Here is a 16,895-nt window from a genome sequence, read left to right on the forward strand (position 1 = left end):
AGGGAAACTCGAGTCAAACCTCACTCGAGTTGTGCAATCCCAACTCAACATTAATTTATACCTTTCTTTCTGATACTCTGATTCTGTCGAAGTCTCGAACTCAAATCTGTCAATACTCAATCTGACAAGAACAATATCGAGGAGTATAATATCAATACACCACTCGAATCAAATCTGTTCTGCTCAATACTTAACCTAATTCAATATCGATGGCATAACGGTATAATATCAATATACCCAACAATACCATATCAATCAGATATTAATTCTAATATCTCATACTCGATAACAACTCAATTCTGATATCAATTCTCAATCAACTCAACTCTAAAAATCATAACAATTTCATATGGTATCTGTTCCTCAGTCCGGTTTCGATTATACGATGTCTAACATGCCAAGAACATCATATATGAATCATATCAGATTCTGACAATACCATAATTTCAAATCATATCAAAACGTAGCAAAACTTATGTCCAGTTGTAGCCTACGTCGATAGGAATACAGTACTGTACTCGGATTTGAAAACAGACGGACGGATCTTGCGTAACAATCAATTTCTCACTCACAAAAACTTGAAGCTTTCCTCCTTCGATTCTTTTGCTCAATTCTGAAGGAAGAATCGGTTGTATGCATATATATATATTGCATGTAAATCGTACGTGGCTTCTCCAAAATTTGCCAAAACACCACTCGCGCATATGCGCGCTTCATCTCGAGCATATGCGCCAAAGATTCTGGAGCTGTCGCGCATATGCGCGCATTTTCTCGCGCATATGCGCAAGGGCTTCTGGACCCCTCGCGCATATGCGCGTGTTGCATTTCTTTTCAGATGTTCGGCCGAACATCTCGAGATGTTCGGTTGAATATCTTGGCTTATATTATAACGATGCCCGACTTCTTCATTCAAGTTCGTATCACCACAATCATGAAATTAATCAACGTATGATTACAGTAATTAAGTCTCGGGCATTACAATAAAAAATCGGCCACCCCATCCACAAACACCCCAAGAAGATTTGATAGCAAACAATAATTCAAATTTCAAAAAAGGTAGACTTGGTCTTGATTTGTTCCATATATTTTGCACCCAATTCCCTCACTCTCCTAACCATTTCCCCCTCTCCCTAATCTCGAAAATTGAGAGACATGTCAGAGCTAGAAATCGTGGGTTCATAGCTAGAACAAGAGAGGAAAAATCGAGAGCTTAGATAGCAAGGAAAGAAGCGTTCCACTCCTCCGTGCCGCGTCGTCGTCGTTTCGTTTGTTTTATTTCAAAACGAAACCAGGAATGTCTAGATTTCTTTCAAACCTCAATCAAGTCATATTATCAATTATTTTTCAGTATATGATCATGTTTTATCAAGCAAAAACCAAGATACATGTCAAAACATTTTGAAACAACACATGCAGAATTTTCGATTTTTCCTTGGCAAGCTTCACGGTTTCTTTTGGTTTGTGAGTTTCAGGTATTGGATTGACTCCAGACTCCCAAGGCGACTTATATACATGTAATAGGATGCATTAGGACCACATTTGTCTATCAGTTTCACCCCATGCTTGCTGGAAAGCAAGAAATGACAGCAACACCATTTGTGTCCCTTTTTGAGTTCGAAAATTCAGTTTGGTTGTCAAGGAGGAAGGATCTGATCTTGGCTGCCCCAAGGGCCTATAGCCATGGTTAGATCACTTTCCTAGCATGTCTAAGACGTGACTAAGTCGCCATTTTGGTGGTTTGGTCCATGGCTCATCGGTTTTTACGCAAAACATCAAAACAGCCCCCTCCCCTTCTCGCCCCTTCGGTTGGACAACACTTGTGCTGCGGGTTTGGTTGGTTTGGTGTGGATCTTGGTTGGCCTATGGCCCTTAGCCACGGTTCATACCATGCCCCTAGATGTCTAGATCGTGACATGGTCAATCAAATGGCCACTGGAATGACACGAGACATCGATCAAAGCAAGACACTACACACGCATGCACGCAAGTCTCGGTTGGACCCTTCGAGTGGGTGTTGGAATGATTCGAGTTGTGGCTGGCCTAGGGCCCCTAGCCATGGTTCAACTCATTCCTTGGGATGTTGATAAGAGTCTCTGGTCGGTGGTTCACGCCCCCAATGGCCGGTAGTATCGAAAACAACACAAGATACGCGATTGTACAGCTGCTGGAAATTACATCAAGTTGCTGTGTCGGTTCGGAGGCTCGTTCGAGTTCTCGGTCGGCTTTTAGCCTATGGCCTTGGACTGGACAGTGCCCCATTGAGTTAGGAAGGTCATGTTTTCAACCGTTCATGATTCGGATCATTTTTGAGGTCGTACGAGAATTTACGGTGCGATGTGCCAAATTGACTCTCGAAAGAGCGTTTCTTGTTTTGGCCTCCATTTCACCTAGGTTTCGACCCTCATCATTTTAGGAGCATTAGTTCATAATTTTAAGCGTATTTTAATCATGGCTATACGTCGGTTCAGTGTCGGTTCGGGTTGGTTCGGAGTCATGATTAAATACGAAGTCATTAGGCGTCATAGTCGCATTTTTGAAATTAAAGCGCATAGTTGGCCAAGTTTAAGCTATTGCATATTTTTCATGGCATATTTAGGTTGCAGCGAGCCTGGGGACGATCCAATCCAGTTGGTAAAATGATACAGGATATTTAATTCAGTCATTTAATTTATTACGTGCACAGAAACAGAAAATATTTATTTTTGAGATTTATGCGATATTGCTTGTGGTCGATTCACTATCATGGGAGTATTATTTTACACGGTCGCCAGTGACCGATCAGTTCAGTTTGGTACCACGGTCGTCAGTGACCGATCAGTTCAGTTTGGTACCCCGGTCGCCAGTGATCGGACAGTTCAGTTCAGTGCAGAGACCACATGCGTAGACCATAATCTCAACAGAAAATTATTACATTTTTAATTCTGTGCAGGGCTCCAAGGAGCAAACATTTTTTTTACTATGATTTTTCAGTTCAGTTATGCACGTAATATAATTGCTCAGTACAAGTTATTTTCAGCATGCCTCATGACACGATATTTTATCCCATGCAAATTTTACTACAGTATTTTCCCGTTATCTACGATATATGCATGCTGAGTCTTTAGGCTCACTAGACTTGATTGTTGTAGGTACCGATGAGGTCAGGGCCGAGGGCGAGGATCAATGAGCCAGCTTGGGTCGGCAGTAGTGACACCCGAGGACCTCAGTTCAGCATTTATTATTTTATTCCGCAAACAATTTTTATCAGTTGTTGGATATTCTTAAATTGTTATTATTGGCAAACTTTATTTTCTTCCGCTGCTATATTTTTAAACATTGAACTTGATTTATCAGTTGATTTTATGAATGAGGCAATTTAAGTTCTTTAAAAAGAAAATTTTTAATTTTTCCGCAAATTTTCAAGTAAGGATTTTCGGGCCTTCACACCCTGTGTGTATAAGAAAGTCAGTGGGAGTGCTGTGACATTCCTGGTACTTTATGTTGATGACATTCTACTCACTGATAATGATGTAGGGATGTTTCAATCAACTAAAATGTGGTTAGCGAGTAAGTTTTCGATGCAGGACTTGGGTGAAGCATCTTTTGTATTGGGAATACAGCTCTATAAAGATAGATCAAGAAGATTGCTTGGTCTCACCTAGTCCACATACATTGATACCATCGTGAAGCGGTTCTCGATGGATGAGTCCAAGAGAGGACATCTACCAATGTGTCATGGCGTGTCCCTATCCAATTCTATGTCTCCCAAGACTGATGCAGAGATAGCGGCGATGACAAGCATTCCTTATACATCTGCGATTGGTATCATCATGTATGGGATGATATCTACACGTCCTGACGTGGCTTTCGCACTAATTGTAGTGAGTAGATATCAATCGGACACTGGTCTTCCACACTGTAAAGCTGTGAAAGATATCCTCAAGTATTTGAGAAGGACCAATAAGTTGTTCTTGGTCTATGGGGGTGGAGAACTAAAATTGGAAGACTATACTGACTCTAGCTTCCAAAGCGATAATGACTCCAAGTCAACCTCTGGGTTCGTATTCATGCTCAATGGTGATGCTGTCTCTTGGAAGAGTTCCAAGCAAGACAGTATTGCGGATTATACCACTGAGGCCGAATACATTGCTGCATTTGGTGCAGCAAAGGAGGCTGTTTGGATAAGGAATTTCGTCCAAGAGTTGAGCGTCATTCCTAATGGAGTTGCTCCTGTCCCGGTGTTTTGTGTCAACACGGGAGCTATAGCTCAAGCAAAGGAGCCAAGGTCTCATCAGAAGTCCAAAGATGTATTGAGAAAGTAGCACATCCTCCGAGAGATTGTGGAGAGAGGAGAAGTGTCAATTGACAAAGTCGGCTCCGCAGATAATGTTGCTGATCCGCTAACTAAGCCTTTACCTGGACCATTATTCGAGAAGCATCGTGAATCGATGGGTTTGAAGCATATTGGTAGTTGGCTCTAGTGCAAGTGGGAGATTTTTAGAGTAGGTGCCCGTCGAGCCAAGTGTCGACCGATGGTTCATGTTGAAACTATATGTATAAACAATCTTTATTTTAATAATTTTTGAAATTGTTGTTTTGGCACTTATTTATCTGTATACCCATGCTAGTTGCATAGATAAAGTTCGTGAATATACAAATAGTAGAAAGAATATGAGATGCTCATATGATGAGTATCATGAAACTCATATTTGCAATACTGTATATTCTAAATAGTTCCTAGTCGATTCAGCCGCCGCTAAGAAGGATATAGGCCGCTCGAGTTCGAGACTAGTATCTGCGATGCGAGTACCATGTTTCATTGGTAGGGGACGTTATGATGTCCGAACATGCAGATAGGTGCTCCTTGCAGAGTGCACTGAACAACCCTCCATAAAGGACTTTCCAAGTAGTTCTCACTTATCAAGTGGAAACGTCCCAGTTTATGGTTGTACATCATTAGTCCTTGTGACCCGAGACAACATTGAGACTCTATATGCTAGCATTGCACTTTGACTTGTTTACCGATTCTCATGGGTTCATAAGGCGGCAAGGTTGGGTGTTTTGTCGAAACATATAGGAGTCGATGCATTGTAGTCGGGGATTCACCGCTTACCTTCGGGTATGGATATCCTATGTGATCTCATGTATATGTAGTTTGAAATCTCTGATCAAAGTATGGTGGTAATTATAAAATGGGTTTCATAGATTACACCATCGATGCAACTACGACATGACACATAGTATCCATTCATTGACAACTCTTGATATACTAATAGTTATCGAATCGGTCGAGATATATGAGATGAAGGGACTGTACTGTACGCTAACCATAATTGAATGGTTCTTGCAGGCACTATCATTTGATACCTAGGGAATCATGTAAGCGATGCTGCTAGGCGTTTAACATGATTGGTCGGGTACTATCAGACTTGAGTTCTGACATTTTTATTATCAAGGAGTTGATAATTAAAGAATGGAGCAATTGAGGTATGCTCATATAAGGACATGTTTAGTCCCGAATCACATTAAGATGTGAACCCACGGCTAGTTGTATCAATGAACCATTGAGTGTCACACAAGTGCTAACCTTTTTAAATCCCGTTGAAAAGTGAAAATAGTTCAATGTGTTGAACAGCTTATAAAGGAGTTTATAAGCAAAAGGAAAAATTAGAAGTATGACTTCTATAAGGGGAGTGTAACTTTTAATTTGAGAAAGTGTTCCTAAATTAAAAGTTGGCCAAACAAATAATGTATTTGAAAATTGTGATTTTCATAAACATTATTATGGATTAAATTAAATTAATTCAAGTGTTGAATTAATTAAACATTAATGGACCTAGTAGAGTCCAAATAATTAAATTAATTCAAGTGTTGAATTAATTAAACAATATTGGACTTTGTAGAGCCAAATTAGAAATAATTATTAAACTAGTGGGCTTGAGTAAAATCAAGTAAAGTTTAAATGGACTCAAATGTGTTTGAGACATTTAAATAAAAGTTCATGGGTCTTGTAATTGTTACAAGCCCAAATAGAATTCCATGCTTGGGAGTTGAAGGGTTGGAGGAAACTTTTGAGTTAATTGCATGTCATGCACATGCAACTTTTTTCTATCACTTTTTCAAGCACCAAGAAAAGTCTTCCAACCCTTTTTCTCTCCCCTCTTGGCCGAAATTTGTTGCCAAATTCCCTTCAATTTTGTTTTTCAATTGTTGAAGAAAACATATTCTTCTCAAAAGAAAAATGCCTTACATTTTCTAGTGCAAGTGTAAGGTGGATTTAACTTGTTGGTGGTGGACCTTATTTGAAGGAAGGACTCCAAAAACAAGGAAAGCTTGTAGAGGGTCAACCAATCAAGAGCCAAGTTGTTTACAACTTGGTTTGAGCCAATAATCAATCTTTGTGATTGATAAGTAATTTTTCTAAACTTACTATTAATATCATTTTGTGTTTTTCGTATTTGCTACACACTATAGGATTGAGGTGTTCGATTTTTGCCCTTGAATTTTTTTTTTTTGAAACTTCTGTTGCGCATTCGAGCACCTTAATCGACCCCTTTTCAAAAGTATGCCACTATTTCAGTTTTTTTCTTCATCTAATTCATCTCCTATCAATTCAGTAATGAGAGTGGCTTCCAAAAGGTCCTTAGTAGCATCCTGCAAATAGTTACACGCAAGAGAATCAAAAGAATTAATTCTAAAACAACTATCAGAATGCAGTGTGTGCTTAAGTGAGTTAAAGACGTCAAAAGTAATCTCCTCTTCCCTCACTCTCAATCTCAACTGCCCTTTTTGTACATCAATTAGGCCTTGCCAGTTGCAAGCAATGGCCTCCCCAATATCAACGGCATCTCTATGTCCTCCTCCATGCAAGCACCACAAAATCTGCAGGAAAAATAAATTTGTCCACTTTCACTAGCACATCCTCGATAACTCCTCGTGGATACTTGACAGATCGGTCTGCTAGTTGTATGACATCCTCGTTGGCTTAGGTTCTCCCAATCCAAGTTTCCTAAACACTATTGCACCAAGATCACATAAGACTTTATGAAAAACAACATCATCAATCATGCAAGGAATATAAAAACTTCTTGGATCCTTAAGTTTCGGTGGGATCTTGTTTTGCACCAAAGCAGAGCAATTTTCAGTTAGATTTACCGTCATGTCATCCTCCAATTTTCTCTTGTTTGCTAAGATGTCCTTTAAAAATTTTGCATAACTAGGCATTTGCATCAAAGAATCGGCAAAAGGAATATTGATATGCAATTTTTTAAATACCTCAAGAAACTTACTGAATTGCGCATCAAGTTTTGATTTTTTCAATGCTGCAGGGAAAGGAGGAGGTATAACAATTTTTGATTGTGCAGTGGGTGCTGGTGTAGAGTTAGAAAACTTACCTTTGGATGTCTCAGTCTATTCATCTGATATTTGATTTTTCTTTTATTCTAGACTCTAAAATTTTCCCACTCATCAACTCGATGGCCTTCACTTGCTCTTTTGGATTGGTCTCAGTGTCACTTGGCAAGGTGCCCGGCTCTCTACTTGCTATCATCTTAGCTAACTATCCAATCTGATTCTCTAGCCCCTTTATCGATGCATCTTGGTTTTGGAGTCTAGTTTCAGTGGACGAGATAAACTTATACATAATTTGCTCCAAATTAGACTTTTCTTCTCTGGGGGTCAGATCTGTACATCGGTTGTTTTCCATATGGTTGTTCTCCCTGTGGTCGATTCTGACTGTTTTGACCACCCCATGAGAAGTTGGGATGTTGCCTCCATCCATGATTATATGTGTTCGCATACGGATCATTCATTGGACATTTTTGGACTCCCACTTGATTCACTGGTGCCTCTTCTTGCACATAAAAAAGATTTCCATCTTGACATTCCTTCGCAAAGTGTTCACCTCCACACTTATCACATAATATCTCTTGAAGATGCATAGCCATGCCACCCATATTCAAGCTGTCTTCCTGTTCGAGACATCAAGTTGCACAGTAATAGCAGAAAAGTCAGTTACTTGGTGAAATCCTGCACTTCTCCGCTGGTTGTTCCTTTCAGATTGAGGATGATAGCTGCTAGCAGCCATTTCCTCCAACAACTCATATCCTTCTTCGGCAGTCTTTCTCAATAGGTTTCCACAAGCAGCAGCATCTCTCATTGTAGAGCCCAAAATCAGTGCACGTAAACCCATAGATGTATTTAATGGTTAAATCATTTATTTAAATTTAAATTTATTTTTAATGATGCACGATTTATTTAAATACATTATTTTAAATTATTTACGTTTTTGTGATGCACGATAAAAATATTTTTCTGAGTTCATGTTACATGCGATTATTCGATGCGGGATCGAGGAAAAGAGACCGACGACGATTTTGGCAATCTTAAAATGAGGTATTTTATTTTAAATTAGGATTGGGGCATTTTAAATGTTTTATTTAATTTTTAGCATTTTAAAAGCCTAATTTAATTATTAAGTGATTATATTAATTTTAAACTTTTAAAGATGTGTCACTTGTGCATTTTATTTTAAAGTAAAGGTGTTAGAAAAGTTAGTATTAGACTAGTATTATTTTATTATTAATTATTTACCCATGTATGATTATCCCCTAATTAGGCAATTAATTATTTTAATTAAGCTATTTTCCCCACAAAAAACGCATGCACACACCCTTACACGTTAGACACACACACACACAATTCTCTTGTGTTTTATTTTCATTTTTTTGAGAGCAAGAAGGTTAGGATTCTTGGAGTATCAGCAGCCGCCCCTTCCCCTAGGTTATTCCAGCAAGTTTTCGTCACTCTTCTTCAAGAAAATCGTGCCACGTTTGTCCCGGATCAACCCTCAGTTCCTTCCCGCTTCGGTATCGTCGGTTCGGTAAATTTTAATATAAAAAAGGCATGTATAACATGTTGTTTCTGCATCGATCTTGTTATATTACGTGTTGTGATGTTTATTATGCGTGAAATCTATGTATGTTGTGACAAAGTTTGAGCAAAAAAGTTTGAAATGATTTTTGGATCAAACTTTTCAGATATAAGAATGTGTCTGCTGTCATTTCGTATGCTGCAAATTTTCAGTCGCTTATTTTGAAAAACTTTCACCATATAAAACGTAGAACTTTTGATACCTTCATTTTGTTGGTAAATTCAAAATATTTTGATAAGAATTGAATGAGTTACAATCATTTTTGTGGGACTGCTCAAACTGATTTTTTTTAAAAATGTGTTCTTGTCATGTTCTTGGAAATTTCTTGTTGTAGGCTTCTTTGGGGGATCGTTGGGGGGTTCCTTGCTATGTTTAGGAGTGTCCAATGGGGTGATCATGTGAATTTTGAGGTGTTGTCTCGGGTTGGTGAGGTTTTGCATGCATTAGAAGTCATAAGGAACTCTTGTGCAGAATTTTGGGTTGATTCGCACAGAACTAGCGCTGCAGCACTGCCAGCACTTGGCAGCGCTGCAGAGCAGCGCCTAGTCGCCAGACTGGCGCTGCACTGCAGTGCCTAGGCGCTGCTTCAGGCTGATTTTAGGCTTCGAATTTAAGTGCTCTTGCTTCCTTTGGGTACTATTAAGTCGTTATGTCCTAGTGTACTAAAACTTAATTTAGATGTTATGAAGTTTGATTGGAGAACGTTGAACTATGTTTTAGGCAAGGTCTGTGCCTTCTATTGTGTGGGGAAATTCATACGTCTTGGCAAAATTTTTTCGGGGTTGAGTCGGGGGTTAGCATTTTGTTTATCACGGTCAAGTCCCGAGAATTTCTAGAAGGTCATAAGCTAGTAAGTCAATAGGTGATGCATTTGATAGGCATGATTAAGTTGTGGAATTTAAAGTTCATGGTAGCGTGTTAGAATGTGCAGCAAGGACCCGAGCGAGATCCAACGAATCCCTCAAGGCCAAGCAAGTATGTTCGACGTGCACAAGAAAATATTGTAAGTTTTGAGGTATGCTAAATGTCTTATGACCAAATTATGTATGGGATTGGAAGTCGGTGAACGTGGCCGAGGACCTCTCCACCTCGATAAAGCATGACCTGGTTTAGATCAGGATTCGAAAGCGGTAAAGCATGACCGGGGATCAATCCACCCGTTAAAGAATAAACTGGGATCTCATGTATGTGATAGTGGACTTTCCCTGTCAGCCCAGTACTGTGATTTAGTCTGATCAGGCACTTTTATGTATGAGTCACTTGCTTTGAAATATCTCTATGCAAAAATGATGTTATGTATGTTCAAGTATGTAAGAGAAAAGCATATTTATGAAAATTTTATGAGATTGGCATGTCTATGTTTATGTTATTACATTCAAGTTCAAGTTTAAATTTCAAGTATGTACGTTCTATTTTAACGATGCATGTGGTTTTATTACGTATTACTTATTACTTACAGTTTATACGTGTTGAGTTTTTAGACTCACTAGACTTAATCGATGCAGTTGAGGTAGATGTCGAGGAGACTAGGGGTGGGGACCAAGGAGCTGGCTTGCACTGAGCAGGAGGCTAAACTCGAGGACCGCCCATGTTTTAAGATTTTATGCATGACGATTTTAATACAATGATTTTATGAAATTGTTTAACATTGTTTGAGTGTTTACTTTTGCAACTTTGCTGGTACTTGTTTTTATTTCAAACTTTGTTAGATGAATAGATTATTTTATCACAAATTTGAAAGTTTATTTCTCGTTTAAGAAAATTTTTATATTTTCGCAAATTTTAAAAGTACGGTACGTTACAATCATAGTACAATTAGGAGTAAGCAAGCCATAATAAAAGGTTTGAACGACTAACCCAAGTGGCAATTCATGATGTGGGCATCACCGCAATAGATCTTTGAAACGCTCGCATGCCTCATATAAAAAACTCTTGCTCGAATTGGGCAAATGTGGTGATATCTACCCGCAACTTCATGGTCTTAGATGGAGGAAAGTATTTAATAAAAAATTCTTTTGCCATGTCCTCCCATGTGGTGATTGGACCTACAAGCAAACGATTCAACCATGCTTTAGCTTTGTCACATAAGGAGAAAGGAAATAAATGCAACATAACAACATCATCAGAAACTCCATAAAATTTAAAAGTATCGCAAATTTGAAGAAAATCTGCGATGTGAGTGTTTTGGTCATCTAATGCAGATTCTACAAACTGGACTGTATTCCGAATCATCTGAATTATACCTGGCTTGATTTCGACGTAGTTTGCCCGCAAAATAGGCCTCACAATGCTGGGGCGTTCACCATCCAAAGAAGGCTGGGCATAGTCTAGCATCGGTATGCAGTGTGGCACCTCAACATGTCTATCTTCATGGTGTTCCTCCTTATGCTCGTGCTCGTGCTCGTGCTCGTGCCTCTCCATCAGTTCCTTCAGTCTCTGATGTTGTCTTCTTCTGGGGAAAGTTATTTCAATTTCAGGGTCAAACTGCTCAAGCTCCACGTCAAGTGAATTTGGCATGCACTAGAAAAGATACCTAGAATAGAATATGGAGTGTTAGCTCCAGAAAAATAAAACAATTCTAAGGAAATTAAGTAAAATAAAATTGTGAATTAACACTCCCTAGCAACGGCACCAAAAACTTGATCGAGCAAAACTTGCACCGTAAAACTCTTGGTCAAAATTAATAATATTCATGCTCGAAATAATCACAAGTGCAAAATATCAAGTTAAAATATAATGTACTAGAGTACGAGTATCGTTTCACTGGAGACTGTATTTGGCAATTATTATTTTCAGTTATTAAATCTTTAGCAACGAAATTCGAATGATTATTTATTACTACTATGTTTAAATAAAAAAGCAAATAAGAAAGGTTCATGAATTAAATAATGATATATAATATCTAGAATGGTTAATTAAAATTCAATGAGAAATGAATTTGTTGGGAATTTCAGTTCACTTACCACTCGTTATTTACTTAATTCATTCGATAATGATCTATGCTTCCGACATGATTTCTTATTCAATTGAACATGTCCTCTCGAGCAATGCTAAACTAACTATACTCAATGAAGTAATTAAATTTCTTTAATTATTTATCAAGAGTGATTCGCATACTGATCTATGAAATCCCCTAGTTTTCTCCCTACCGGACTATGACTACCGGAGCGTATCCAATTTCATATGTCTATGTAAATTGTAAATCCACGAACTATATTACTCGTTCTTATCACGAGCTATTCTCTCGAACTCACTCGCAATATAAGATCGTTGTTAAAGTTAGCTACGCTCTAACAACACGATAACACAATAGCATAATCAAGAATAAATCAAAAATCAAAAATCAAAATATGAATTAACGAAATCAGTTTCGGGGTAGGATCCCCTTTAATCCAAACAAATATGTAAGTCGTGTAACACCCTTGCCCCATGACAATAAACTATAAATACAATAATGCGGAAGCCTTATAAAAGATTTGGAGAAAAATAATAATTAATAAAATTTTGGCAAAGTTTACCCATAAATATAGGTTTACCAAATATTTCCAAGCAAACAAAAAAATATTACCACAATCAATCTTTCCCAAAATACACATATTCTCAAAACCTCCACTAAACACATAGATATCATATTCATAAATACCAAAAGTTTGACAAAAGTTAAGACATAATTTTCTTGTTCAAAACATGAACCAAGGTACAATTCTCGAAAAAAATTTATAATTGCCACATTTCATCAAAACATCACTCTCCAAGCTTTGGCACATGCACCTTCCATGCCTCGACACTTCCATCGCTATTCCTTTTTATCTGCATCACATGACATAACTGGAATGAGTTTACAAAACTCAGTAAGCGGAACTTTCAATAACAATTACATATACAGTAGTGTAAAGAAAGGAATCATTACCATTGAACCATAGAAAATGTCATCATTCAATGGAATATATAGATAACAATTATAAGATGACATTCTATCAACCATTTCTTTATGGCATTGATAAGTCATCCGTCGATGATATACATGTACATTTAAATCAAAATTAGTCACTGTACATGTTAAATGTTGATCAACTTCCGTTATGTGGGTTTAGAAGAGCTAGAAGCACCACCACTACCATATAACTATCAAGCCATAAAAAGAACCATGGAATCATTTTATCAACCATGTGGTGTGCATGAAATTAATACTCCTTTCTTAGCAATTGGCATCAAAATTCATTTCCTTTTCTTTCAATCAATTAACCATTACATAGCAAGTATATAATCAATGGATTAAAGGAGCTAGGAACAATAATAACATAATTAATCATACATATAGGCCATGAGATGCATTCAAGGAAAAAACCCACTTACAACCAATAGAACTTGTTGTGATAGCTTCTTGGTAGTTGATCCTACAACATAAGATCAAGATTATACCATTAACTTCACGTTTTCAACCTATAAACTATCATTGAAGCCTAAACCACCATTTCTTTCACTTTAACCAAATACCCAAAAGATAATTCCCTTACCTTGTTACTTGCTCTTGAGGATATGAAGATCACACGAAAGAAAGAAATTAAGAGAAGAAATGAAGAACCCTAGCTCCCCAAGTCGATGGATGCAAGAGGAGTAAGCAAATGAATAACTTAATGGCTTGGAAACTCTTAAAAATATGCTTTCTACGCCAAATACACGGACCTCGTGCCTCCCTCCACGTAAAGGTCCGTGTACACACGGTAAATCACCAATTTTTCCTGGCAAGACCCGGACCCCATGTAGGGGTCCGTGTACCCCCGGTCCAAGGGCCAAAATTGCACTTTTTCTTCCGAATTAGTCAAAGTGGTAAACATGAAAGTTGTAGCCCTATGTCTTTTCTTGAATCTCCCACTGGTTTCAGGTCATTTGGAGGTCTGAAAAAATTTTATGCCCATTCTCCCAAAATGTGTCAGTGCAGGAACGACGATATACATAACGCACTTCGGGCCACTTTTGACTCATCTTCCTCAACAATTTGAACAAAACTCAAAACACAAAAGTTGTAGTCTGGGATCTTAGCTTTCTAATGCAATTGGCCTCATTTCATTTGGATCAATATCCCATTCATTATGCTAAAAACCGTAACAAATATCAAAAATTTTCATATCGTTTCTGCACCCCAATTACCTATTTGGCTCAAACCATCCCAACCATCAATCCAACTCCCAACATTATACCGTCACAACAATAAAAACTCCTCAAATACACTACCATCAACTTAACCATACCAAAACCATACAATAATTAACCATGAATACAATGCAATAACCATATTGATGCTATAACATGAAATACCAATCCTTCCATCAACTATAATCATAAACCATAACAATAAATATGATCAATAATAACTTAACCATGTATCCATAACACCAAACCATAGAATAATATCATTGACAATAGAAAAATAAAAGGTTGGGATATTACAATCTCCCCCCTTTATAAAAATTTCGTCCCCGAAATTTGCTTACTTCAAAATAAATCTGGATAACGTTGTCTCATCTCTTCCTCCGTTTCCCATGTAGCCTCTTCAATCACATGATTCCTCCAAAGAACTTTAACAAAGCTAATTTCTTTGTTCCTTAGCACATTAACTTTGCGGTCAATAATTTGAACCGGCACTTCTTCATAGCTCAGATTAGGACAAAGATCCAATGCTTCGTGTCGAAGAACATGGGATGGATTGGACAAGTACTTCCTTAACATTGAAACATGGTAGACACTGTGAACTCGATCCAAATCCGGAGGCAAAGCCAATCGATACGCTATTTCACCAATTTTATCCAGAATCTCAAAAGGTCCAATATAGCGAGGACTCAACTTACCTTTCTTTCCAAATCTCACAACTCCTTTGAGAGAAGCTATCTTAACAAACACATTTTCACCTACATTAAATTCCAAAGGCCTTCTTCGAACATTTGCATAACTTGTCTGTCGAGATTGAGCCGTCTTCATTCTCTGTCTGATCAGTGCGACCACATCAACCATTTGTTGAACCAACTCGGGTCCCAACATCTTCCTTTCTCCTACTTCGTCCCAATATAAAGGTGATCTACACTTCCTACCCTATAACGCTTCATATGGTGCCATGCCAATCGAGGACTGGTAACTGTTATTATATGTGAACTCGACAAGAGGTAACTTCGAATCCCAACTACCAGGAAAGTCAATAGTACAGGTCCTCAACATATCCTCCAAAATCTGTATAACTCTCTCTGATTTCCCCTCACTCTGAGGATGATAGGCTGTGCTAAAGGCCAACTTTGTACCCAAATCTCTATGAAGACTCTTCCAAAACCCAGATGTAAACCTTGCATCACGATCTGAAACAATCGACACGGGTATCCCATGAAGTCTTACAATCTCTTGAACATACGTCTCTGCATATTGAATCATGTCGTCTTGACAGGGAGAAAATGTGATGACTTGGTCAATCGATCCACGATCACCCAAATAGAATTATAGCCCTTCTGAGTTCTTGGCATCCCAACAACAAAATCCATAGTGATGTGTTCCCACTTCCATTGCGGTATAGGTAAAGATTGCAATAAACCCGCCGGTCGTTGGTGCTCAATCTTTACCTGCTGACAAGTCAAGCATTAAGAAATAAGTGATGCTATATCTTTCTTCATACCTGGCAACCAATACAATCGACGAAGATCTTGATACATCTTGGTGCCACCAGGATGTACCGAATAAGATGCAGTATGAGCTTCCTTCAAAACATCACGACGAATAGCATCACCAACAGGAACACAAATACGGCCTTGAAATGTAATCAGGCCATCACTGTTCAATCCAAACTTAGAATTCCCCTTCTTCTCTGCCTTTGCTCTCAATTCCAACAAAAGAGTATCCAACTGTTGCTCATGCTTAATTCTGTCAATCAAAGTCGGTCGAATAACTAAGGTTGAAAGTCGAGCGATCGTACCTTCCTCAACCAATGCGATCTCACTTCTCTACAAATCCAACAACAGAGGTTTTTGAATCATAGAATCCAATTGAAGACCTCACTTTCGGCTCAATGCATCAGCAACCACATTCGCTTTTCCTGGGTGAAAACTGATAGTGCAATCATAATCCTTCACAAGTTCTAACCACCTTCTCTGACGCATGTTCAGTTCTTTCTGAGTAAAGAGATACTTAAGACTTTTATGATCTGAGAAAATCTCACATTTTTCACGCCATATAAATAATGTCGCCAGATCTTCAAAACAAATACCACGGCCGCCAACTTGAGATCATGAGTCGGATTGTTCTTTTCATACTCCTTCAATTGACGAGAATCATAAGCAATAACTTTGCCTCGCTGCATCAACACAGCACCAAGACCTTTCTTGGAAGCATCTGTATACACCACAAAGTCTTCAACTCCCTGAGGAAGTGCTAACACTGGAGCTGAAGTCAATTGTCCTTCAATACTTGAAATGCTTGTTGACATTCATTAGTCCATTCAAACTTAACTGTCTTTCTCGTCAGAGTAGTAAGTGGCAAGTCTATTTTAGAGAAATCAGCAATAAAACGACGATAGTACCCTGCCAACCCAAGGATACTTCGTACCTCAGCAACTGTCAAAGGAATAGACCACTTCTTAACTGCTTCAATCTTAGCCGGATCCACAGCAATTCCTTCCTTGGAAACGATATGACCTTAAAATGCAACTTGATCCAGCCAAAATTCACACTTCTTGAATTTAGCATATAAATTGTTGTCCCTCAACTGCTGTAACACGATCCTCAAATGCTACCTATAATCTCCCAAAGGAAACACATTAGAAAAGTGGACAATTTCACCAATAGGAGCAAGAACTAGAGAATGAATAAATTGCTCAGATATAAAAGAATGTGTGGCGCCAGTATCAATAAGAGTAGTAGCTACCTTGCCTGAAATAAGAATGGTACCTGAAATTATTGACGAATCAGGACTAATTCCTTCCTTGGTCAAAGAGAAAATGCGCCCC

The 16,895-nt window shown here is 38.3% G+C and overlaps 1 protein-coding gene across 1 annotated transcript; it reads right to left on the reverse strand.

The window, feature by feature from the left end:
* Positions 1-14,407: 14,407 nt before the first annotated feature.
* On the reverse strand, positions 14,408-16,376 carry LOC140816054 (uncharacterized). The gene is made up of 3 exons (XM_073175121.1): positions 16,158-16,376; positions 15,570-15,894; positions 14,408-14,820 (listed from the first exon to the last, which is right to left on the reverse strand). Exons 1-3 carry the CDS (start codon positions 16,374-16,376, stop codon positions 14,408-14,410), a joined length of 957 nt encoding a protein of 318 aa, XP_073031222.1.
* Positions 16,377-16,895: the final 519 nt, after the last annotated feature.

This window comes from Primulina eburnea, chromosome 16, assembly GCF_022965805.1.
Source record: "Primulina eburnea isolate SZY01 chromosome 16, ASM2296580v1, whole genome shotgun sequence".
Taxonomy (NCBI): domain Eukaryota; kingdom Viridiplantae; phylum Streptophyta; class Magnoliopsida; order Lamiales; family Gesneriaceae; genus Primulina; species Primulina eburnea.